At 53.4% G+C, this 24112-nt stretch overlaps 1 protein-coding gene across 2 annotated transcripts in view; it reads left to right on the forward strand.

Annotated features, from left to right (window-relative positions):
- The first annotated feature begins 223 nt into the window (after window positions 1–223).
- The window catches only part of XPNPEP2 (X-prolyl aminopeptidase 2), a 28907-nt gene continuing 5018 nt past the window's right edge, over window positions 224–24112 (forward strand). The window contains exons 1-18 of one of the 2 annotated variants that reach the window (XM_047765219.1): window positions 224–362; window positions 1318–1549; window positions 4061–4131; window positions 6088–6198; window positions 7360–7423; window positions 8798–8902; window positions 9113–9199; window positions 10579–10725; window positions 14388–14489; window positions 15152–15233; window positions 15509–15704; window positions 16466–16555; window positions 17745–17854; window positions 18537–18614; window positions 19912–19983; window positions 21905–21965; window positions 23249–23318; window positions 23832–23936. In XM_047765219.1, coding sequence (XP_047621175.1) covers window positions 1501–1549; window positions 4061–4131; window positions 6088–6198; window positions 7360–7423; window positions 8798–8902; window positions 9113–9199; window positions 10579–10725; window positions 14388–14489; window positions 15152–15233; window positions 15509–15704; window positions 16466–16555; window positions 17745–17854; window positions 18537–18614; window positions 19912–19983; window positions 21905–21965; window positions 23249–23318; window positions 23832–23936 — 1600 coding nt within the window. In that variant the 5' untranslated portion in view covers window positions 224–362; window positions 1318–1500. Of the gene's footprint in view, window positions 363–1180; window positions 1550–4060; window positions 4132–6087; window positions 6199–7359; window positions 7424–8797; window positions 8903–9112; window positions 9200–10578; window positions 10726–14387; window positions 14490–15151; window positions 15234–15508; window positions 15705–16465; window positions 16556–17744; window positions 17855–18536; window positions 18615–19911; window positions 19984–21904; window positions 21966–23248; window positions 23319–23831; window positions 23937–24112 lie in introns of those variants that run through there. The other variant, XM_047765218.1, reaches the window with a different exon arrangement.

A 24112-nucleotide genomic window follows, 5' to 3' on the forward strand; every position in this document is an offset into this window, starting at 1 on the left:
GACCCCTAACCCACTGAGTGAGGCCAGGGGTCGAACCCGCAACCTCATAGGTACTAGTTGGATTTGTTTCCGCTGTGCCACAGTGGGAACTCCTGGGGGTGGGGCTTGGCGCAGGCATTTCCCCAGTCCTTTGGTCTCCAGGCAGCACTTCATTCCCCCTCCCAGTCTATCCTCAGGCTCTGGGCTCTGCCCTCTGCTTTTACTCCTGGAGGCGGAGTTCCCTGAACCGCTGCACTCATTTATGATATTCAGATGGCTTATTCGAAAGCTGCCTTCAACTCGTTATGGACGTAAGCAGAGTGTAAACACATTAAAAATAAGATCCAGGAGTTCCTGCTGTAGCGTCTCTGCAGTGCCAGAAGGTAGGTTCAATTCCCAGCTCAGCTTGGTGGGTTAAGGATGCAACGTTACTGCAGCTGCAGCAATCCTGGCCTGGAAACTTCCATATGCCGTGGAGGCGGCTGAAAAAAGAGGAAAAAAAGATCCAAAGGAATGGGTGGTTTGCTTCTGAGGTCCTCTAGGCTAGGCTGCACCTGTCCGTTGGGTCTGTTTGTCTCTCGGAAGTAGTGCTTTCTGGTCAAGGGGTGTTGAGGGCACTTAGTAGGCACTGCCCTCTGATGCGGTAGGTGGAGACAGGGCTGGCCTCAGTTTGCCCACTTCCCCCATGGGGAGTCACGCTAGTTGGGAGTGACCCGCACGGCAGAGGATTAAAGACGTGTTCTAGGCAGAAAGGGTAGTCCAGTTAACCAAATTTGTCTTCTGGGAGCCCCCAAACTCCCTTTTCTGGGTCTTCTTCCGTCTCCGGTGTCATCCCCGCATCCCTCCAGATAGTCCTTTGGGGGCCTTCCTTCCTTCGGACGCGAATGGCATTGACACCTGCCTGGGACCCCAGCGTCCCCATCATTCGGAGAGGAGGGCAGTCTCCCCCTCTGCCGGTGGCTCTTAACACTTTCACAGAGGGAACTTTCCTGGTGGGACTCGCCTCTCAGTTTAAAAGAAGTCACAGGCACGGGCTTTTTCTGACACGGGCCAGCTTGGAGGAAGAGGGAGGATAAACATCAATCTCGAAAGCAAAAGTGGGGCTGAAGCCAAAGCCCGGGGTGGAGGAGCTAATGGGAAACAGCTTGCTGGAGGGGAGGGGACAGAATTCAGGAATGACCGGGGCTGGCTGCAAAGGGGGGGCTGGGAGGAGCAGGCTGATGGAGACCAGCTGCTGCTCCTGTCTCCCGAGATCTTTGGACTCTGCCCGGGGAGGCCTCACACCCTATCTGGGCGCCTGGGGGCCAGCAGTCTTCTCCACCCAGACCCACTCTCCAGATCTTCAGAAACGAAAGAGCAGAGAAGGACTCCCATCCACCAGCTGGACGCCTTCCTCCCATCGCCAGCCCCCACAGCCTGGCTGCTCTTGCCCCGGAAAGGCCTGGAGGAAGAGGCCAGGGAAACAGCCCTGCCCACTCTCCCCTGACCCTCCATCCATCCAGCACCGCCGTCTGAAGATCCATGGCCCAGGCGTGCTGGGGCTGCTACCCCTGGCTTGTTCTCATCTGTGGTACGTGCATCCCCAACTTTCGCTTGCACGCTGGGAGGGCAGGTCCAGCTGGAGAGCAGCTCTGGCCTCTCCCCTCTGGGCTCAGAAAGGGTTGCTGTGAAGGCTGGACCCAGGGTGTCTCTCTTTTTTTTTTTTTTTTTTCCTTCTTGGTCCCCCTCTCTGTCTTGAGGAAGAGGAACCCCAGGGCCCAGAGTCTCCTGGGAGGCCTTGAGACTCATCTCGAGTGCAGTTTAGTCCCTTTCCACTCCCACCTGTTAAAGAAAAAAAACTGATTCTAGCCCGAGTAAGGAAGATTTTATTCAAGACTATTGCAATAGGGGCGCTGCCATAGGGGAGTGAGATCAGGCTCAACTCTGAACACTGCAAAATGGCTGAAGACTTCTTGTCAAGGAGCAGAGTGCGAGGGGATCAGTGGATGGAAAACAAGCAAGAGGGGAGACATCAAGGGTGGGGAGATTCTCGCTAAATTGATATAAGAGGATTCTTAATGAGGGCACGTCAAAGTGATAGGAGTCAAGATTGGGAGATAAGGAATTTGACAGATAGCAAGGTTCATGAGATAATAAGGGTGGGGGAATCTCTCTAAACTGACTTGGCAGGATTCCTGCTAAGACTGGCAATGCAGGCCGGGTAAGGAGAGGATGGGTAAGGACAGGGTGGACGAGGAAGTCAATGAATGCCTAATGGAGAAGAGGGCTTGGAGGAGTTAACCAAAGTTCAGTCTTTCTCACCCCTATGGTGTCGTTTGTCCTCTTTGGTCACGGCTAAGTGTCCAGCTCAGTATCCTCCACACCCACTCCCCGCTGGCCTTAGGAGGCCTCCTTTCCCTTTGTTCTGTGGCAGTAAGACCCTGCTGATTCCTTCAGTACCCAGTTCCTGACACCTCCCCAGTGCCAGGCCCCCTGTGCCAAGGACCACAGAGTGGTCCAGCTGCAGAGCCTGCCCTTGGGAGCCACAGCCCTGGCCACAGAGAACACCCGTTGGGCATCTAGAGGGACCTGGGCTGCCTGTGTCTTGCTTCTCATGTCTTGATGCCACCATTTTGCCAGTGATTTCCATCTCCCCCTTGAATTTATGTGACTGAGAGAGACAGGTGGGCGAGGCATTCACAAGGTTAGAACCCAGCTGTACTCCTCCCTTCTGTAGCTCAACTCACTCAGAAAGGAATAATGTCTCCTCAAACTCGGACCCCCATTACCCTCTGGGGAGACTCCCCCCTAAAAGGTGGGGAGGCGCGGAGGGAAGGCCTATCAGAGACCACTGGACTTTCAGGGTGTGACGGCCCAGAGCCTACAGGAGTTAGCCCAGTGCCTGGCACACAGCAGGCGTTTAGGGAAGGTTTGCTCAGTGAATACTGGGCAACTCTCCTTGGGATACGCCAAATCAGGGGCAGAACCTCAATTGGAAACTAAATCTCTCTACTTTTTTTTTTGGTCTTTTTAGGGCTGTACCCTCGGCACATGGAAGTTCCCAGGCTAGGGGTCGAGTCGGAGCTGCAGCTGCCGGCCACAGCCACAGCCACAGCAATGCAGGATCTGAGCCACATCTGCAACCTACACCACAGCTCACAGCAATGCTGCCGGATCTTTAACCCACTGAGCAAGGCCAGGGATTGAACCCAAGTCCTTGTGGACACCAGTTGGGATCGTCACTGCTGAGCTACAATGGGAACTCCTAAATCTCTCTAAATTCTGTCCCTTCTGGGGCACCACCCTCCCATGGTTGGCTTTTTTGTACTCAGATGGCCCAGGGTTCAAATCCCAGCTCCGCCACGAACTTTCCGTGGCAAAAATACATGTATCTCAGCCTGGGCCTCCTGCTCCATAGAAAGCAGACAGTAATTCCCACCTCACAGGGTTGCTGCCAGTATCAAATGAGATACAATTGCTGGGTTCCATATCTGGCACATAGTAGGGGCTCTTTAAATGCTAACCCATCTCTCCCCACCAGGGGACGATGTCAGGCTGGGATTGCCTGATTTAGGTAATCTTGCCTGGAATGAGAGGCAGAGATTTGGATTGTAAGAAATGGTGCAAGTGGGCATTGAAGTTAAGTAAACCCAATATATAGATATATAATTAGATTTATAGGAGGGTAAAACGAAGGTGGGGTGATTATTTAGCAAGATCCTCTGGAGCATTTAAGAGCAAATCTGATTACAAAAATTTAATTTACACACAACTTTTCCAGTTCGGTAGACCCTGAAAAGACCCAATTAGATTAGAAGGAAAAAAAATTGATTTAATGAGCACTAAAACCCATCCAAAAGTGGCAATCACTTGTCGATGAAACGGGTTTCTTTGATTGTGACCCAGGGTGCCATCCAATTCAGCCTGATTTCCTATGAAATGTGATTATTTTTATCCTCAAGTCGAGTTGGACAGCATCTCGAGCTTCAAAGGATGGAGGTCCTATGGGGACGGACGGGGAGGGGGTTCGGGGAAACACAGCCTGTGCTCTCTAGGAGCTATCTGGGATCCGAGCGACCCTGGCTTTTCCTCCCGTTTCTAGCTTGTGCCTGGGGCCACCCAAAGTCACTCAACCAGAGAGAGGATGTGCGGAACTGTTCGACCAGCCCTCCGGTGAGGCCCTGCCTCCGCCCCCGCCCCCGCCCACAGCTCCCACCTTCCCGCCCATCCCCGAAGGGCCCAGCCGCCAGCCTCACCCTCTCTACCAGCCTTTCTCCTGGTTTCTGGACTCTGGGGCCACTGCTTCTGATTAACCTCCCCCGGGGGCAGTCAGCAGTTCTCAGGTATCTGACCTCCGGCCCCATCACTCCCTCCCAGGCATTCCCACGGCAGGTGATCTCCTGCGCCCTGCCTGGGCCTGGGCAGCCCCTGCTGGAGGGAGGTGGGGCGGCCCGGAGGCCCCAAGCCAGCCCTGAGCTGAGGCCTGGAGGAGGATGAGAGGAAAGAAAACAACAATTCTAGAGGAACTGGGAGGAGGGCGGAAGCCAGAGGGCTAGAAGAGCCAGTGGAAAGTCAAGAGAGGGAGGCCTCCGGTGTAAAGAATGGTGACAGGGTCCAGCGTATTGGAGCCGCACGTTGTCAGCTCCCTAGAGAACAGAGGGTTCTTTCCAAAACTAGATTAGAATGGGAAGGAGCTTCCCCAGGCCGGAGCAGGCCAGAAGGTGAGGGCTTGTGGGCCTGCCAGCAGGTGGCTAAAATCTCAGGACAAATGGGATACATCTGTCTGCTGTGCCAGCTTTATGAGACCACTGGGGCGGGCAATCCGCCTTAACTTTTATGTGAAAATAAACATGGGTAAATCATTGCGTAGAAGCCAAAACAAAACAAAACAAAACCCCACGCCTCTTATTTTAAAGAGAAAATAGCCTTTAACAAAAGGTCTGGCTTGGAGAGGATCTTTCTGGACAATGTCCCAAACTGCTGAGGATACCCAGTCACCCTCCTCTGCCCTTTGGGACCAGTGAGTAGAAACTTGCAACAAGTTCTACTTGCAAGATAGGGCTGCCAGGTGAAATGCAGGGCGCCCAGTTACATCTGAATTTCAGATAATGACTAATATTTTGTTTTGTTTTGGCCATGCCCATGGCATGTTGAAGCACCCAGGCTAGGGGCTGAACCCTTACCACGACAGTGACCCAAGCCACTGCAGTGACACCTGTTCCTTAACCCACATCACCAGGGAATGCCATATGATAACATATATATATATGTATATATATATGTGTGTATATATATATGTATATATGTGTGTGTGTGTATATATATATATATATTGCTTTTTAGGGCCATACCTGCAGCATATGGAAGCTCCCAGGCTAGGGGTCAAATGGGAGCTGCAGTTGCCAGCCTACACCACAGCAACACAGCCTACGCCATAGCAACACAGGACCCGAGCCACATCTGCGACCTACACCACAGCTCACTGCAACACCGGATCCTTAACCCACTGAGTGAGACCAGGGCTCGAACCCGCATTCTCATGGATACTAGTCCAGTTTGTAACCTGCCGAGCCACAACAGGAACTCCTAATGAATAATTCTTTAATATAAGTATGCCCCAAATGCTGCATGGGACATACTTAACACTAAAATGTTATTCATTGTTTACCTCAATTCAAATGTGACTGGGTGAGCATCCTGTATTTTCATTTGCTAAACGAGCAACTCTACCCTAAGGTATCCAAAGAAGAACCACCCCCTGGCTCAGCCCAGTGCCAGGGCTCAGACCCCTGCCGTTCTCACCCACCCCCAACCCCTGACTCAGGTCCCATTATTGTCACCAAAAGTGCCTTTCCAAGCTCTTAAACACCTCCATCTCCACCCAGCCCATACACCTTAATCTAAACTAATCCACAACTTCAGCTGCTGCTCCATCCTTCTCCATTCTGGCCCAGCCTTCCCACCCCCAACCCCAGCCTAAGGAGAGGCTGCTGACCCCCCTACCCCACCCCGGCATCATTTTCTCTAAGCAACAGGTATCTCTGTGTGTGTGTGTGTGTGTGTGTGTGTGTGTGTGTGTGTGTGTGTGTGTGTGTGTGTGTGTCTTGGTGTCTTCCTGTCACCTGTCAGTACCTTCCAGTTACTGCGGTCAATACCACAGCACAGCTCACAGCCCTCCGCGAGCAGATGCTCACCCAGAATCTCTCTGCCTACATCATCCCGGACACGGATGCCCACATGGTAAGTGACAGCTCCTCCCCGCACCCGCACCCTCACGAGAACAGGCCACAAACAGGACACTGTTAAGACTCAGAAGATGGAAGACAGAAAAAGGATTTGACCAGCAATGGGAAGGAAGTAGGGCGCTTGGACACGGGCGTTTTAGGGCAACTGAAAGAATGTATTCCTTTACATAGGAGAGAAGACATTGCCAAATCGCCCTGACCTCAGACAATGAGACTATAAACAACTTCTGAAAGATTATGATCTGTTCCTAGAGGGCAGATCCAGAAGGATGGTTTAGGACTCCCCTGCCCTAGGAGGTTAGAAAGTGGGCTGGGAATTGAATTAGAAGAACCCTGAGCTCCCTTCTGGCTCAGCCCTTCCCCATCCCCTGATGGATGGAGCACTGAAATTCCCCAGAGTCCAAAACTCCACGAGTTTGGGGTGTAGGCTGGGAGACGGGGAGCAGACAGGGAAGAAGATGGTCTGAACCAGGACTGCTTTTCCCAAAGCAGCGTCCCTGCCCACTCTTCCCCACCCTGCCTCCGCCTCCACCCCATCCACCTTCCCAGCGCCAGCCCAGTTGGAAGAGAAGGCATTTTCAGTGTGGAGAAGATTGCTTTGAATTAGTTTTCCCACCTGCCGAAAAGGGCTAAGAGGCTTGGGGTAAGTGTCTGAACCTCCCCAAGTTCAAGTGAGCCTCGTTTCCTCTACTGCAAAATGCAAATGATGAGATCTGTCTCCAAGCATTGTGAGGACCAAAATACAAACATATGTAAAGCTCCCTGTGGAAGTTAGTTATGATGTACGCATGATTCTGTGCTAGACTGAGGAGGAAAGAGGGGGGACAGCTGGAGGGGAGAACCCCAAAGAACCAAAAGCCATGACCACAGACTGCGCAGAATTTGCATCCTGGCCAGAGAGACAGGACTTCTTTGCAGAACAGTCCAGTGCTGGACTGTGGGGTTTCGACTCCAAGAAACACAGTTGTTCAAAGGAAGGGAAGATCCTAAGAGCCGGGGCAGTTCCAGAGGGCTTCCTGGAAGAGGCGCCCAGCATGCTTGGGCTTGTAGAACTGGTTAAATGTGACTAGACAGAAAGCTGGGCTGTGGTTGGGGGCCTTCCGCGTGGGGCGTGGCCACATGAAGAAGGCTGATGACGGTGTTGTTGATTTCCTAGAGCGAGTACATCGGTGAATGTGACCAGAGGCGTGCCTGGATTACGGGCTTTATCGGGTCTGCAGGTGACAGCCATTACCCAGCCCTCACTGCTTCTGTTGGGAGACCTCAGAGTGGTCAGCGAGGCCCTGGTGTGGCTACTTCTCAACAGCCAGGACCCCAGGACCTAGTGTCCAGAGGCCCCTCCTCCTCTCTCTGCTTCCCTGCCACCACTCCAAAAAGGGATCACCAGGACACGTGCACCATAGCCTGCCGGCCACACGTCTGCACAAGCCAGAGGGCCCTCCCGATTTCTTTCCTGTGCTCGCTGACTCTGCTGCGGCCAGGCCCAGCCTGGCACTCCCTGGGCTCCACTTCTGGGATAGTTGCTACCTCTGTATCTAGCCACTAGGGGCCCGCTTCTTCCCTTCACACAGTGGTTCCTTTGGAGACAAAGTTTGACTTTGCTGGTCCTTTTATAGACAGCGTCACCTCACATGGCCAAATGAGACACAGAGGCCCATTATGGGGTCTTAGTTTTGGAATGGGCCTCCCACCCTGATCCTGGACCCTTGAATGAAACCTAAGCTTCCCTCGCTGATCCCTTTTTTTTTTTTTTTAATGACCACACCTGCAGTATACGGAAGTTCCCAGGCTAGGGGTCGAATCGGAGCTGTAGCCACCGCCACAGCAACGCAGGATCTAAGTCCTGTCTGTGACCTACATTACAGCTCATGGCAACGCCGGATCCTTAACCCATTGAGCAAGGTCAAGGATCAAACCTGCATCCTCATGGATACTAGTCGGATTCTTAACCTGCTGAACCACAACAGGAACTCCCCCTTGCTGATCCTTAAACACCCCTCCCTGGGTCTTCAGGCTGCCTTACTCACCCATTACAGGCCCTTCTTCTCCTTGCCAGAATCACTGGGTTTGACTTCTCTGCCTGCCCTCAGCTAAGCCCCTGGCTTAGTGTCCCTATCAACCACCTAGTCTTGACAGTGACTGTCACATCATTTTTGCTGAGAGCACCTATATATATGTAGCATGGACTTTTTTGGACCTGGGAGCTCCCCAGTGGCTCAGCAGGTTAAGGATCCGGCATTGTCACTGCTGTGGCTCCAGTGGCTGCTGTGGTGCAGGTTCAATCCCTGGCCTGGGGAACTCCCACATGCTACGGGCATGGCCAAAAAAAAGCAGAACCCACTTGTTCCACTAAATGTTCCCTTAGAAGAAGCCCTCAAGGCAAAGCAGAGATGCCTGACCTGGGACATCCTTCTGGCTACCTCCCCCAACAGTCTCTTAACACCTCCTGCCTCACTTCCTTCCAAGGGAGGAGAGAAACTCTTTCCAGAGGCCCCCTTGTGACATTGTCAGAGCCAACACCACATCGCACATGCGCTAACTAAAGCCACACGCCACACCTTCACCCTCCCCTCCAAGTTTCTCTTCTGCCCCAGGAATCGCGGTGGTGACCGAGAGGAAAGCGGCTCTCTGGACCGACAGCCGCTACTGGACCCAGGCTGAGCGGCAGATGGACTGCAACTGGGAGCTCCACAAGGAAGGTAAGAGGACCGCACGGATTTGTCTCCCCGAGCCACGGAACCCAGACCGGGTTTGGGGAGGCGCAGGTGAGGGTTGCATGCAAGACCCCCTGTGGGAAGCTTAGGAAATTTGAAGCCTCCACTAACCTCTGAGGCGGATGTCAAGGAGGACAGACATGGCTGGACCGTGGCAGACAGAAGCCCGGCTCAAAGTCCCTTCCTGTCTTTCAGTTGGCACCGGTCACATTGTCACCTGGCTTCTCACCGAGATTCCTGTTGGAGGGCGTGTGGGCTTTGACCCCTTCCTCTTCTCCATCGGTATGTTCTTCCCTCTAGTCCACACCATCCAAGGGTGACTCAGGCCCCCAGGACATAAAGAAGCACATCTTGGTAGAAGGAGGGTCAGAATAACTCTGAAGGTAGAGTGTTGGAACTGTCAGTTGCAGAATATTTTGCAACAAGGATGGAGTCCTGGATTGTGTAATGAAAATATATTTAAAAGATAAATATATCTGTATTTTTAAAAGTCAGGAGTGCAGGAGTTCTCGCTGTGGCTCAGTGGGTTAAGAATCCGACTAGTATCCATGATGACTTGGGTTCGATCCCTGGCCCCGCTCAGTGGGTTAAGGATCCAGCGTCGCCACGAGCTGCAGTGTAGATCACAGATGCAGCTAGGATCTGGCATGGCTGTGGGTGTGGCGTAGTCTGACAGCTGCCTCTCCAATGTGACCTCCTAGCCTGGGAACTTCCATATGCCAAAGGTGTGGCTCAAAAAAAAGGCCCCCCCCCAAAAAAGTCAGGAGTGTAGAGAGCCAACCTAGAAGAGTCAGGGAATCATTAAGACCTAGCAGGTGAGGAGTTCCCTGGTAGCTCAGTGGGTTAAGGATCCGGCATTGCCGTGAGCTGTGGTGTAGGTCGCAGACTCGGCTCGGATCCTACATTGCTGTAGCTCTGGCATAGGCCGGCGGCTACAGCTCTGATTAGACCCCTAGTCTGGGAACCTCCATATGCTGCGGGAGCAGCCCTAAAAAAAGCAAAAAGCAAAAAAAAAGGCAAACAAACAAAAAACCTAGCCGACCAGTAGGCCAGGATGTTCTTAAACCCAGAATCATCTTCCATGTCCTGGAACTCTACCAGTTAGCGCACTAGAATCACTTGGTAGCCCTCTGGAAGGCAGCTTGGAAGGGTCGAAGGAGGTGAGAGCGCTTCTGAGTAAAGAAGCACAGTCCCCTCCCTTCCAGGAACATAGCTCCTTGAGCTCCCATGCCCCTGCCAGCTGGCCAGCCTGTCCCCAAACATGGCATCCTCATGACTAGGTACTGAAAGGCTCCCACTTCAGAACTGGCTTCTTTGCCAGCCTTTCCAGGGGCCTGAACCTCACATTCCTTCAGGCTCTGGCACTGAAGCTCAGGTAAACACCCGGAACCATAAAGAGGGCCCCACAGCCACTGGCACTTAAAAAGACGAGCTTAGCCAGTCGGCATTGGGATGGGCTCGGGGCAATTAGGCTTTGAAAGCTAAAGAGGAAGATGAAAAGGCACAGCCTAGGAGGACCAGACTGCTTGGATGGGCTCTGGCAGCTGGGCTGCAGGAGCGGAACGGGAGGCAGAGGGGACAAGCACTAACTTGGCCTGAGTCACAATTTTTTCTGAGGTATTAATGGGCAGGTGACAGGTGATGCCTTCCTGTCTCTGCAGACTCCTGGGAGAGTTATGACGTGGCCCTGCAAGATGCTGACAGAGAGCTGGTGTCCATCACCGTCAACCTTGTGGACCTGGTGTGGGGGTCAGAGAGGCCACACCTGCCAAGTGCGCCCATTTATGCCCTGCAGGAGGCGTTCGCAGGTAATTTCTGATGCCAGTCCTCTTTCCCAACTTGGAGAAACAGAGGTCTCCACTGCTGCCCCTTAGGCTGAAAAATTCATCCTCACCTGTCCCAAAGCAATGGTTTCATGTGCCTCTGAATAGCTGAGGGTGCTTTTTTACTTTTTTTTGTCTTTTTTTTTGTCTTTTTGCTATTTCTTGGGCCGCTCCCGCAGCATATGGAGGTTCCCAGGCTAGGGGTCAAATCGAAGCTGTAGCCACTGGCCTACACCAGAGCCACAGCAACGCGGGATCCAAGCCGCGTCTGCAGCCTACACCACAGCTCACGGCAACGCCGGATCGTTAACCCACTGAGCAAGGGCAGGGACCGAACCCGCAACCTCATGGTTCCTAGTCGGATTCGTTAACCACTGCGCCACGACGGGAACTCCTGAGGGTGCTTTTTTAAAATGCAGGTTTGGGGAGTTCCCTTCTTGGCTCAGGTTAACGAATTTGACTAGGAACCATGAGGATGAAGGTTTGATCCCTGGCCTCGCTCAGCAAGTTAAGGATCCGGCGTTGCCCTGAGTTGTGGTGTAGGTTGCAGACGCGGCTCAGATCCTGCGTTGCTGTGGCTCTGGCGTAGGCCGGGGGCTACAGCTCTGATTAGACCCCTAGCCTGGGAACCTCCATATGCCATGGGTGTGGCCCCAATAAGACAAAAAGATAAATGAATTAATTAAGTAAGTAAGTAAAATAAAATGCAGGTTTTAAGTCCCCTCCCCTCAGAAAGTCTGAATCAGACGGTCCTCAGACCATATTTAGAAAACGCTAGAATAAAGGGTATCAGGAAGAGTTCCTTGGTGGTTCAGTGGGTTAAGGTTCCGATGTTGAACTGCTGTGACTCAGGTTCGATCCCTGGACTGGGAACTTCTGCACGCTGCAGGCGCAAGCAAAAAAAAAAAAAAAAAAATGTCAGGATTTGAAGCAAGAGGAAGTAGGAAGAGAAGAAACGAGGGAGTCAGAGAAAGATGGAAAAAAACCTACTGCTTTGAAAGAGAGAAGGCAAACGTGATATATATGAGTTGCATATAGTAACTGGTAGGGAAAACCGGTTTGTATTGACTAATTCAGACCTTGACTTCTGGCCGTCCTGTGATAATGGCTGGGGTGGACAAAGGAAGTAAAAACTAAGCTCAAGGTCAGTCTGCAGCACAGACTAGGGTTCAGAGTTTTGGCCAGACTACAAAGGAAAGTTAACTGACCCCCTAAAATTCTAACATCAACAATCTTGACCCCTTTGACACCATCTAAATATGTCATAAAAGAACAGTGTGCTCTATAATTCTTATAGGTTTTAACTAAGCTCCTGACTGTGACCAGGCTACTGAGTATGAATCAAAGTTTTGGCCACCACTCCCTCCTACCTTCCTAAGAATTCTGAACAAGCCCATGGACTTGGATTCCTAGAATATTGGGCAATCCAAGAGGCCCCTTTCCCCACACAGGTCTATTTCTTGTTTAGAAAGGAGTCCAAAAATCAGGAGGGAAATTTCACAATAGTGGGTCTGATGAAACAAGTCAAATTGTGTCCAATTGTCTTTATCCATTCTGATGTAACTTACAGAATCTTTCTGCATCTTGACACAGTTTTTAAAGAAACTTGCTATCCAAGAAGGTTCAATCATAACTAAACCCATCCCATTCAGATAAAGAAGGGTGGAGTCATATCAAGAAGAGGAGGGGAGAGAGGGGAAAGCCTTCCAGGGACTGGGAGAGAATTCACATGGGATTTATCACTTCCCACAAGCAAGAGGCAGACGTGCCATCGCAGGCTGCTAGTCTTCAAAAAAAGTCATCTGGAGCCAGAACTGGGCCAGGAAGCCCAAGAACAGAGTCTCTTAAGCTTCCAGCGATGAGAGAGACTTTTCTCTCCAGCCACTCACAGGCTTTAGAGGGGTCAAGAGTGAAGGGCCATGAGAAGAACAGAAAAAGCGACTCAAAGATACCTGTGTACATCAGATCATTTAAGTTGGCTTCCATTTATTGCCTCAAAAATGTATCGCATCTGTGAACTTTGAACACATAACTCAAAAGAAGCCAGCCAAGGCCCCAAATTGTATGATTCCATTTGTGTGAAACACCCGGCGCAGGCAAATCTGTGGAGACAGAAAGCAAGATTAGTGGTTTCCAGGGACTGGAGGGAGAGGGGAATGCGGAGGGACTGCCTAATGGCTACAGGGTTGCCTTTCGGGAGGATGAAAATGTTCTGTAATTAGATAGTGGTGGTGGTTGCACAATCTCGTGAATGTTCTTAAAGGCACTGAATTGGGCACTTTAAAAATGATCAGGAGTTCCCATCGTGGCACAGTGGTTAACGAATCCAACTAGGAACCATGAGGTTGAGGGTTCGATCCCTGGCCTCGGTCAGTGGGTTAACAATCCGGCGTTGCCGTGAGCTGTGGTGAAGGTTGCAGACGCGCTTGGATCCTGTATTGCTGTGGCTCTGGCGTAGGCCAGTGGCTACAGCTCCGATTCGACCCCTAGCCTGGGAACCTCCATATGCCGAGGGAGCGGCCCAAGAAATGGCAAAAAGACACACACACAAAAAAAAATGATCAAAACGAGGAGTTCCCGTCGTGGGGCAGTGAGTGGTTAACAAATCCAACTAGGAACCACGAGGTTGCGGGTTCGATCCCTGCCCTTGCTCTGTGGGTTAACGATCCAGCGTTGCCATGAGCTGCAGTGTACGTCGCAGATGCGGCTCGGATCCCGCATTGCTGTGGCTCTGGTGTAGGCTGGCGGCTACAGCTCCGATTCGACCCCTAGCCTGGGAACCTCCACATGCCGCTGGAGTGGCTCAAGAAGTGGCAAAAAGACAAAAAAAAAAAAAAAAAAAAGAGAAAGCCATAAAAAATAAATAAATAAATAAAATGATCGAAACGAGTTATTTTGTGTGCACAGTCACTGCAGCGGCTCAGGTCACTGCCGTGGCGCGTGTTGGATCCCTGGCCCGGGAATTTCTACATGCTACAGATACTGCCGAAAAAAAGGTTATACCAGACTTACTATACATCAAGACACTGTTTTATGTACGTTACAAACATGACATAATTCGATCCTCAAAACAGCTCTATTGACATAGACACTACTATGAGAATCCATCCCCGTTTTACAGATTGCAAAATAAGACACAGAGGGGTTAAGTAATTTTCCCAAGGTCCTCCAGCAAGTAATGACAGAGCTGGGATTTGAACCCAGACAGTCTGGGTCAAGATCCCATGTTCTTGATGACGACACACCTAAGAGTTTAGTTAAAGGGTTCTACTGGAGTTCCCGTTGTGGCACAGCAGAAACGAATCCAGCTAGTACCCAGGAGGATTCAGTTCAATCCCTGGCCTCGCTCAGTGTGTAGGGGATCCGGCGTTGCTGTGGGCTGTGGCGTAGGTCACAGACATGGCTCAGATCCCCATTTCTGCGGCTGTGGTGTAGCCGGCAGCTGTAGCTCTGCTTGGACCCCTATCCTGGGAACTTCCGTGTACCACAGGTACATCAGGTACAGCCGTAAAAAGCAAAAAGAAAAAGAAAGGGTTCTGCTGCCTTTAAAGGAATAGACAACGATTGCTCTAAGGGAGCCCACTCAGGACAGAGTGCCAGAGAGAGGGTATGTCACCTATGCTTTCTGTGGACTCTTTTGCTTGTAGGGAGCACCTGGCAGGAGAAAGTATCTAACATCCGCAGCCAGATGCAGAAGCATCACGAGAGGCCAACTGCCGTGCTTCTGTCCGCCCTTGATGAGACGGCCTGTGAGTATAGATTTGTGGATACAGGGGGGTGCCTGGATCCCCCCAACCCCCAGGCCTCCTAGGCCCTGCAGTACAAGACTCCTCCCCCAAGGACCATGTACTCGTGGGTTCTGAGAGCTCTGTGGCCATGGCCTGTGGGAATGAAGAAAGGTCAGGGCAGGAGCTCACGTCCCACCAATGAGGAAACCAGGAAGTCCTGTGCAAGCTGGGGCCAGCCCACAGGCCATCAGAAGACGGGGTGACCACGGCAGCAAAGGCTTCTGTCTCATGAAGGGGAGGGGGCCCAGCAAACACCTTGCAGCTGCCTGGCCATTAGCCCCAGGGGGCTCACACTCCCGTGCAACCCTATTCTGTCCCATCGGCTCAGTGATTCTCAGCTGACCCCAGCTCTGGGCTTCAGATATGCTGAGAACCCACCCAAGCTGTGTGTGGACTGCTGGCTGGGTATCTGCCTTCTTTCTGGGAAAAGGGGTTCCTACTGCTCATTCGAGCTTCAAAGACTTCCCCTCCACCCTGCCAAAGGCTGAAGAACTTTCAGAGGTGGATGATGCGGGTGTGCCACTGAGGATCTTTGGGAGCCAAAACAAGCAGGGAAGAGGTGTCACATGTCCCTGACTCAGACAGGTCAGCCTCAAATAGTCCCCATCAATTCTCTTCCCCAGGGCTCTTCAACCTTCGAAGCAGTGACATCCCTTATAACCCCTTCTTCTATTCCTACACGCTGCTCACCGACTCCTCCATCAGGTAGGGCTTGTCCTTGGCTTGCGGTCACTGACTTCTTCCCACTCCTCCCCTCCCCAACATGCAGCCTTCCCAGGAGCGGGGTGCCTGCCCCAGCAGGACCCTCTAGGAAGCCTCCGATCAGCTTTTCCTGACCCCCTTGACGTCTGTTCCCACATCCTCCAAATCTGGTCTGCTCAGCTGCCTGGCGCGGGCCTCTTCTGACCTGCAGGAACAAAGGGCCTCTGGTCTTGTGCATCATCCTTAGAGACTCTCCGGACCCTCCCCTCTCTGCCCAGGTTATTTGCAAATAAGAGTCGCTTTAGCTCCGAGACCCTGCAATACCTGAACTCTGGCTGCAACAGTTCCATGTGTGTGCAACTCGAAGATTACAGCCAAATCCGCAACAGCATCCAGGCTTACACCTCAGGAGACGTGAAGATCTGGATTGGGACCAGTTACACCTCGTATGGACTCTATGAAGTGATACCCAAGGTGGGTTTGCCCGGCCTGGGTTCATGCCCGGCACCGCCCCCACCCCCACGGCCCAACAGCCCTGATAAGTCTCAACCTAACGGGACGGGGCCACAGCCCCTCAGTCACGCTGGCTGTTGGTCAGTCAGCCATGGTGCAACGAGTCCCCTTTGAGGGACGAGACAAAGAAGCAGCAGGATGCCTGTCCACAGAGAGCTCAGAGATTGTCGAGGAGGCTGGGGGAGTACAGGCTGGTAGAGCAGAGGTCGCCCGGCATGAGCCTGAGAACCAGCTGGGCAATGACCTTGGACCAGTGACTTAGCCAGTCTGGGCCTCTGTTTCCTTACCTGTAAAATGGCACTAAGAGTCTCGACCTCAAAAGAGTCGCTCCAAGGAGATTTAAAGGAGACCGTGCCTGGCAGCTGACACGCTGCAGGTGCTCAGTAAATGGTAGCGGTCACGGGTCGAGATGAGCAAGAAACACACTGTCAAAACAGCCTGCGGACAGGCGGGGGTCGGGCTCAGACCCGTCCCAGAGCACTGGTGGGTCCCAGGAACTGGGTGGGGAGTGGGGAGAAGGAAGGGAGGGAGAGAGGGAGGAAGGTGAGGCTGGACAGGGAAGGCTGGAAAGCCCTGTGCCGCCAGAAGGCACACCAGGGAAGGGCACTGCCACTCCAGGAAACGGCGAGTCTCCTCTCAGCCGGGACGTCCTGGCAGTCCTTTTCAAACACCGCCGTGCCCTAGGGATGGCTCCCAGACCGCTTCCTCTCTGCCTGTGACAGGAGAAACTCGTAGAAGACGACTACTCCCCGGTGATGATAACCAAGGCAGTGAAAAACAGCAAGGAGCAGGCCCTCCTCAAGGCCAGCCACGTAAGTCCGTGGGCCGGCAGATGAGCCTCTGCAGAGCCCCCAGTCTGCTGGGTTAGGAAGGAGACCCTGCCAGAGGAGCCGGCCGAAGGCCCCGAATGAAACAGACGCCAAACTCCTAGGCACCCCTTGCTGCTCCACCCACTTGTTCCCTGAATGGCACAGTGGTTTAGAGCCTGGGCCCTGAACTACCGTGTCTGAGTTCAAATCCCCCTTCCTCCACCCACCTCCCGGCTGGGTGACCTTAGGCAAGTCACTTCACTTCTCTGGGCCTCCGTTGCCTCCTCTGTAAAATGAGGATCATAACGGTAACCTCCAGCACAAGGTTGTTGTAAGGATCTGTATTATATCATATAATGTGTGTTTGAATATATTAATAGCAATACCTAATTAATATAAATGTAATATTTATAACATCTAGTATATAACAATCATATAAATATAATTATATTATTATATAAATAATTATATAAATAATTATATAGATATATCTGTATTTATGTAATTACATATATTGCTTTGAACACCACCTGGCACATTCCAAGTCTTTTTTTTTTTTTTTTTTGGCCGCACCTGCGGCATGTGGAAGTTCCCAGGCCAGGGACTGAGCCTGCGCCACAGCAGCAACCCTAGCCGCAGCAGTGACAATGCTGGGTCCTTAACCTCCTGTGGCACCAGGGAACTCAACCTTCCACATCTTAAATAAGTGTTAACTGTAATCATTTCCTCACCCCTTTGGCAGTCCTGTTAAGATGAGAAGACGCTGCCTGCTTTTACAAACTTTTCTTGTGGAAAATTTGAAGCGTGTACAAAAAGTAGAGAAAATAGCATGCTGATTCCCCATCACGCCACTCAGCTTCAACAATCATCAAGTTAGGCCAATCTCGTTTCCTCTCCAACCCCACATTCCTTACCTCCACTCCACACCCTCTGCGGCTGGATGATTTTAAAGCAAATCCCATCTATCACATTGTTTCTTCTATCACCATTTCAGTATTTCTAAAAGACAAGCACTCTTTTCGAAACCACACTTTGATCATATATATAAACATTAATAAGAATCCCTTAATGTCAAAAAGGCAGTGCAACCCCACGTTTTTAAAGTTCAGCTCCAGAGCAGTCACCTCCTCTCCATCCTGGAGCCTCGGCTGAGACCGGTCCTCTTATCGCTTCTCTGCTTGCCCCGCTCCAGGTGCGGGATGCGGTGGCTGTGATCCGCTACTTGGCCTGGCTGGAGAAGAACGTGCCCACAGGCACCGTGGATGAGTTCTCGGGTGCAAAGCGGGTGGAGGAGTTCCGCGGGTGAAGGACCACAGCCATCCTTTTCGGCTGGCTGTCTTCTCGTGTGGGGGCGGGGGCGGGGAGAGGGGAAGGAAGACCCTCCGTGTATTGGAGGGCCTCTCTGCAACAAGGAGTGACGGGTTCCTGGGTGGTCGTGAAGCTGGGCGGGGGTGTTGGATGACATTCCCCAGCTCTGCTGAAAGCGGGACAACTTGAAGGGCCACAACTCAACAGCGCCCCCTAGTGTCTACTTCAGGCACGGCCCGCTCTCTCTGTCGGGGAGGTAGGTGGGACCTTGGACCACTTGAGAATATCGGGTTAGGGTGGGAGGTTCCCTGAGGGCACGATAAGCTCAGGATGCTGCCCTGGGGCTGGGGGAGTTTTCAGACCCAGGGATTTCCGTTTCTTCGCTCTTGCTTTACTAGGAACTCTCTTTGGGACACACGGCCTTGGTTTCCCCATCTGTAAAATGGAGGTAGGGGAGGAATAATTGGGGTCTACAGTCCTCCCTTCTCCGACCTTGAGTGGTTTACAAGTGACAGGTCAAGGCTTGGGAAGATGGAACCAGGAAGCGAGGCTGGGAAAACCAAACGGAGTCTGGCTGAGGTTGAGGCAGCCATGACTCTCACTTGCCCTTGTTAGATGTCCTGAGTCCAGGGTCATCTCCGAGCCTATTTGACCATTCCTGCCTTGTCCTTTCCAGAGAGGAGGAGTTGTTCTCTGGACCCAGTTTTGAAACCATCTCTGCTAGTGGCCTGAATGCTGCCCTGGCCCACTACAGGTACTTCAGGAGAAAGAACGTTCTGGGGCTCTGTGGAGGACCTGAGTCCACATTTAAGCTCTGAGGCCTTTAGCATTGTGGGGGCTGAGGGTGGGGCGTGGAGCCCAGGCGGGTGTTGGGAGTTTCCTGTGAAATAAAAGACCTGAGTAATTCCCCACCCCACCAAGAGGCTAGGACTTGGTGAGCACTGAGGGCAGAGGATCTGGAAGGGAGACAGGGCTGCTGCTGGATGTTTTTTCTTGGCTTCCTGTGAGTTGTTTATGTTACCTAATTCTTAAAGCTCACAAGCACATGGGGAGAGAGGCACATTCACTCAGCCTGAACCAGCCAAAGTGGGTCCAAGATGTAGATTGGCCATATATTTGGTTTCATAGGAAACAAAACACCTGCAGTCCTGCCTGATGAAATTTGAGGGGGTCAAGCTGACCAGATGCCCCTCCCCTGTCACCAGGGCTGGCCTGGCCTATCCCAGAATCCCCTCCCCCAGCACCCCCAAGCCTTCAGCTGCTTGGCCCAGCCCCTTCTCTCCCCTTCCCAACCCTACCAGCCCCTGCTCTCCAGCCCCGCCCTCAGGTATCCTTCCTTCCTTCCCTGGTTCCTTGGGGCCCTTTGCTCCCAGAGGCAGCAGGAAGTTAGAGAAAGCACTGGACTGTGCCTCTGAGTCGGGGCCCAGCTCCCTCATGGCTTCCCCTCGGGGCCTCCCGTGAGCCCCTTCTCTGCAGGCCTGTTTCTCCCGATATAAAAGGAGATGGCTGGGAGTTCCCACTGTGGCTCAGCGGGTTCAGAACCCGACTAGTATCCATGAGGTTGTGGGTTTCATCCCTGGCCTCTCTTAATGGGTTAAGGATCCGGCATTGCCAGGAGCCGTGGTGTAGGTCGCAGACGCGGCTCGGATCCTGTGTTGCTGTGGCTGTGGTGTAGGCCAGCAGCTACAGCTCCCATTCAACTCCTAGCCGGGGAACCTCCACGTGCTGCGGGTGCAGCCCTAAAAAGAAGAAAGGAAAGAAAAAAAGGAGACGACCGACTGGGTGCTGGCTAAGGCGCGCCCATCTCCCACATTTGGGGCTCTTTTCCTTTCTCCCCTCCCTGAGGACCAGGGCCGGGCCTGGGGAGGAGCAGAAGGAAAGGACGTGCCCTGAGGACCTTGGTAGCAGAAGCTCCGTGGTCTCCCAGGGCCCTTTAGGAGATCACAGCTTCCCCAAAGGAGTTAGCTAGAAGGCCAGCCCCCAGCGGGGAAGGAGTTCCCCTCCTTCTCAGCCTTAGGCCGCTCCTTTCTTAGCGCCTCTCCCCTTCCCAGCCCGACCAAGGAGCTGCACCGCAAGCTGAGCCCAGACGAGATGTACCTGCTGGATTCTGGGGGGCAATACTGGTATGTACTCGCCACCCCACCCTGGCCCGGCTGTCTCAGCTCAGACATCCCCCATCTTCGAAAGGAGTGGCCTGGCTTGAATGCGCCTGAGTATCCTTCCCAGTGTCACACCTGGGAGACCCTGTAAGGAGGGCGACAGACAGAGGCCAAAACAGAAGCACTCCCCACAGCCACTAACCTGTGAGAATCAGGAAGAGACACCCCTTGTGCCAGTAAAATGGCTTTTTTTTAAGCTTGCATATTATTACACAGTCCAAACAGCCATGCTCAGCAGACCTGCCTGACTGCACAGACACTGCCGCCTAGATCCTCACACACTCATGCATGCCCCAGACGTGTCCCCGCATGCCACCGGCATGATGCATGTTCCACGGCCCCTACTGCACAGTGAGGTGACCATGTCAGGGACAGTGGGGGCAAGATCAGGCCTCCAAGAGCAGTAGGCAGGTGAGAGACATGACGCTGGGGGACACCTGTGGCACAGCTGGCACAGGGCACACAGGGATGTGTCTGTGAGTAGACATGTGCACATGTTCTTCTGAGTGTGTGCACGACCCGGGGTAGGATTATGCGGGAGGGCACTGTCCCCTGCTCTAGGACTCCACAATCTGTGTATCCATGTGTGTGCTCTCGTTGAAATTAGTTTACATCCCCGCAGTGAACAGCATTCCTTCAGCTGTGTTACCCTTGTACAGTGCACAACCTGCACACCTGGACATGACAGCCATGCAGAATAGGCTAAGCCCATTCCTTCCGAATGTGTGACCCATCGTTTCACCCGGGAGCTGAGCTGAGCGGAAAGATTTTTCTCTTTTCATCTAGGAAGCAGTGAGCTGTGAGGAGCTAAGAGTGGGGGGAAGGAGGGGAGGCTGAACTAATGGAGGAGCAAGGAGTAGTTTCCCATTCTCCGTCCTGTGGTGAAGGCGCTCATGGTGAAGGCTTCTCTTGGTCTTAGCTTGGCTCTGGGAACCATCCTGGCAGGCGCTCAGCCTCGCAGCCTTTACAGCCACTAGCGTGGTACTGTGTGTACTTGAGATGGCCGACGTGCAAAGGGGAAGTGAATTCATGGGGCGTGCTCGAGCAGGGTGAGGCTGGGGAAATGGTCACCTCACTTCCTCTTCTCTCCTTCTGAAGAAGTCGGCCACGCCCTATGACCTGCTCCCTAGGAGGAGTCCCTAGGGCCCTGGGACCATCCCCTCCCTGCCCCCCTCCATGGGGGCATGGCCCCAGGGGCCACTCCTGCAGCCAGTGGTTGGGAGTCAGACTCTGGACTCTGAGCAAACCCCTGGGGCAGATCCATGGTTACAGTGGCAGCGAGAACTGTGCAGAGAGTCGGGGCTGGCACCAGGCCTGGCCTCACTGGGGCTCAGAGAGGGAGATGGCCTCGTGGCCTCAATTGCCTCATCTGTGAAATGGGGATCATGAGGTCGGCTCTGCATCCCTCCCCAGGAAGCTGCAAAGTGTCCTGTAAATGGCAAATAAGTCTATGAACCATATGAGAGCCATACGTGCTCTCTGGACCTCAGTTTCCCTCTCTGTAACAAGGGCACAGTCTCTTCCTGGCTCCCAGGAAGCCTGGAGCAAGCCTTGCTTTTAGAGCAAGCCTGACCCAAGGAAGCCCAGATTTACAACCCGGCCCAAATGGGTGGTGCGGGGGTGGAGGATGTACGGGGGTAATCGGAGTCTCGGACAGCATCGTGATTTTGAAGGTGATAGCTTTGCAGAGTCCCTTTATGCACAGATGCTGAGGGCGGGAACTGCACGCTGGCAGCCGTCTTCTTCCTCTCCCCTCCCCACCCCCACCCCCACCCCCAGCCTTGCCACTCAAACCCCGGGGGACAGTGCACGGGAAGCACGTGGCCGTGATCCCTGCCCCAAGGTGTTCAGCAGAGCTGGACGTGCTGATTGTCCTTCTCCACAGGGACGGAACAACAGACATCACCCGAACAGTCCACTGGGGCACCCCCTCTGCTTTCCAAAAGGTACGCATTGCAGCCAGATTCCCCTACCCCCCCGCTCACCCAAGAGGCACCCAGGCAACCACTCAGACGAAAGCCATGTGACTGTACGGAGGCCCAGGGAGGTTAAGTAGTTTGCCCAAAGTTCCACGGCAAGTTCGTACCAGAAAGCCCAGCGCCCCAACTGCTTCCGCAGAGATATTTCGGACCCTCAGCCCAGGCTTATCATCATCCCGTTTCAGTACATGAAAGGACACATACTTTGATTTAGTGCTGTCTGTATGCCTAGCCCTGTGCACAGCAGAAAGGAGGAAAGGCATTCCCTTGCAGGGGCGAGAAATGGCACCAGGGACGTCTCCGAGGTGGAAAGGCGCTGGCAGGGGCTGGTCCACTTAGGACAGGGTCCATGTGCCTCCAGGGGGCCTCTAGGGAGTGGGGTGGAGAGCAGGGCGCCCCCTTCAGGCGTTCAGCAAGTGACTGTGGTTCAGACCTTGTGTCAGAAACACAGAGACAGAAAACAAAGGCCGGTCAGACTTCAAGGAGCCTACAGTTCAGGGAGGAGATCCATTGCCCCAGGCTGTTGTGCAGTAGACAGCAAGCCTGTGTGTGTGTGTGTGTGTGTGTGTGGTAAAGGGGACTCACCCCATCACCACAAGGAGTGACCAGAAGAGGCCACTGTCAGCCCACCTCCTCCCTCTTTCCCCAAGTTAACAGCCCCGACAGCGCAAGGCCGATCTGCCAGATTAGCGGGTCTCTCCCCAAGCTTAGGGCCTGAAGAAAACTAAAGGAGGATCATGTTAATGGCAGTGAAAGACGCTGCCCTCTAGCAGAGCATTTACTCTGTTGGGGGCATTTTACCTGCGCCAGTCTCCCTACGCCTCGCAGCCACCTTAGGAGCTGGCACTGTGATCGTCCCGCCACAGATGAAGAAACAGAGGCACAGCCCGCACCTCAAGTTGCTTGCCCAAGGCCTGGCTTGCAAGAGGCCACATCAGCATTCCAGCCCAGGGAGTGCCTCCCAAACCCCTAGCGTGGCAGCCTCAGCTCGCCATCACCTATGGGCATCCCTGTGCCCCAGCCAAAGGGACCCACATGGACCAAGCCCCAGCTTCGGGCAGGTCCCCCTCAGCCTCCTCTGGCCACTTTCCAAAACCTGGGTGATCACCCAGGAGCAGGCACCTACCCCCCTCCCCAACATACCCACACCCAGGCCTGAGCCCACACCCTGGCGAGCAGGCAGGCCAACAGCTGGAGACTCCCCGCTTCCTCCTCCTGTGTACCGCTTTCACTTGCCCTCTCCCCATCAGGAGGCATATACTCGCGTCTTGATAGGAAATATCGATCTGTCCAGACTCGTCTTCCCTGCTGCTACGTCAGGTGGGTTTCGGGAATCAGGCTGGACCCAGAGCTTCAGGCCCTGATGTCAGTGGACCCAGACCCTGGGAGGCTAGTGGGGCCGGGATTATATATCCTCATCCCATCCATTGTGTAGCTAAAACCCAGCCCAGAGAGGGAAGGTGACTTGCCCACGGTCACACAGAGGTTACTGGGAGAGCCAGGTCTTGAATCCAGGCCTCCTGTCTCCTAATCTAATTCAGGAGCTGGAGCAGGAGCTCGGAGGTGGGGGCGGTCAGCATGGGCAGCAGCAGTGGTGGGACAATTCCTGGAGGAAGCAGGTATTTTGACAGATGGGGAGACATTGCAAGAGTTCTCAGTCCAGGAGACAGGTGCAACGTAGAATATACTAGAGCTAGGGCGTGGTTACCTGCCCCTCAGGGGCCCTTCACCTCAGGAACCATCCTGGTGGTTAGTCTGGAGAAAGAGAGCAGGAAGGGGCGAGGCCAGTAGTCTGGGGTCCAGCCAACTGGCTGACAGCTGTCTCTCTTCCAGGGCGAGTAGTGGAGGCCTTTGCCCGCAAAGCCTTGTGGGATGTTGGGCTCAATTATGGTCACGGGACAGGCCACGGCATCGGCAACTTCCTATGTGTGCACGAGTGTAGGTATCTCCTCAGCACTCCCCTGGAGGCCCCCCCGCCACCCCCATGAAAGAGGTGATGCCTTTCGCAGGCAGGAAATGGCCCACAGAGGCAAAGTGACTCACCCAAGGTTGCCCAGCCAATGGGACTTGGGGCTCCACAGGATAGGTGGGAAATGCTGGCAGCTGGCCACTCC

This window comes from Phacochoerus africanus, chromosome X (assembly GCF_016906955.1).
Source record: "Phacochoerus africanus isolate WHEZ1 chromosome X, ROS_Pafr_v1, whole genome shotgun sequence".
In the NCBI taxonomy this organism is placed as follows: domain Eukaryota; kingdom Metazoa; phylum Chordata; class Mammalia; order Artiodactyla; family Suidae; genus Phacochoerus; species Phacochoerus africanus.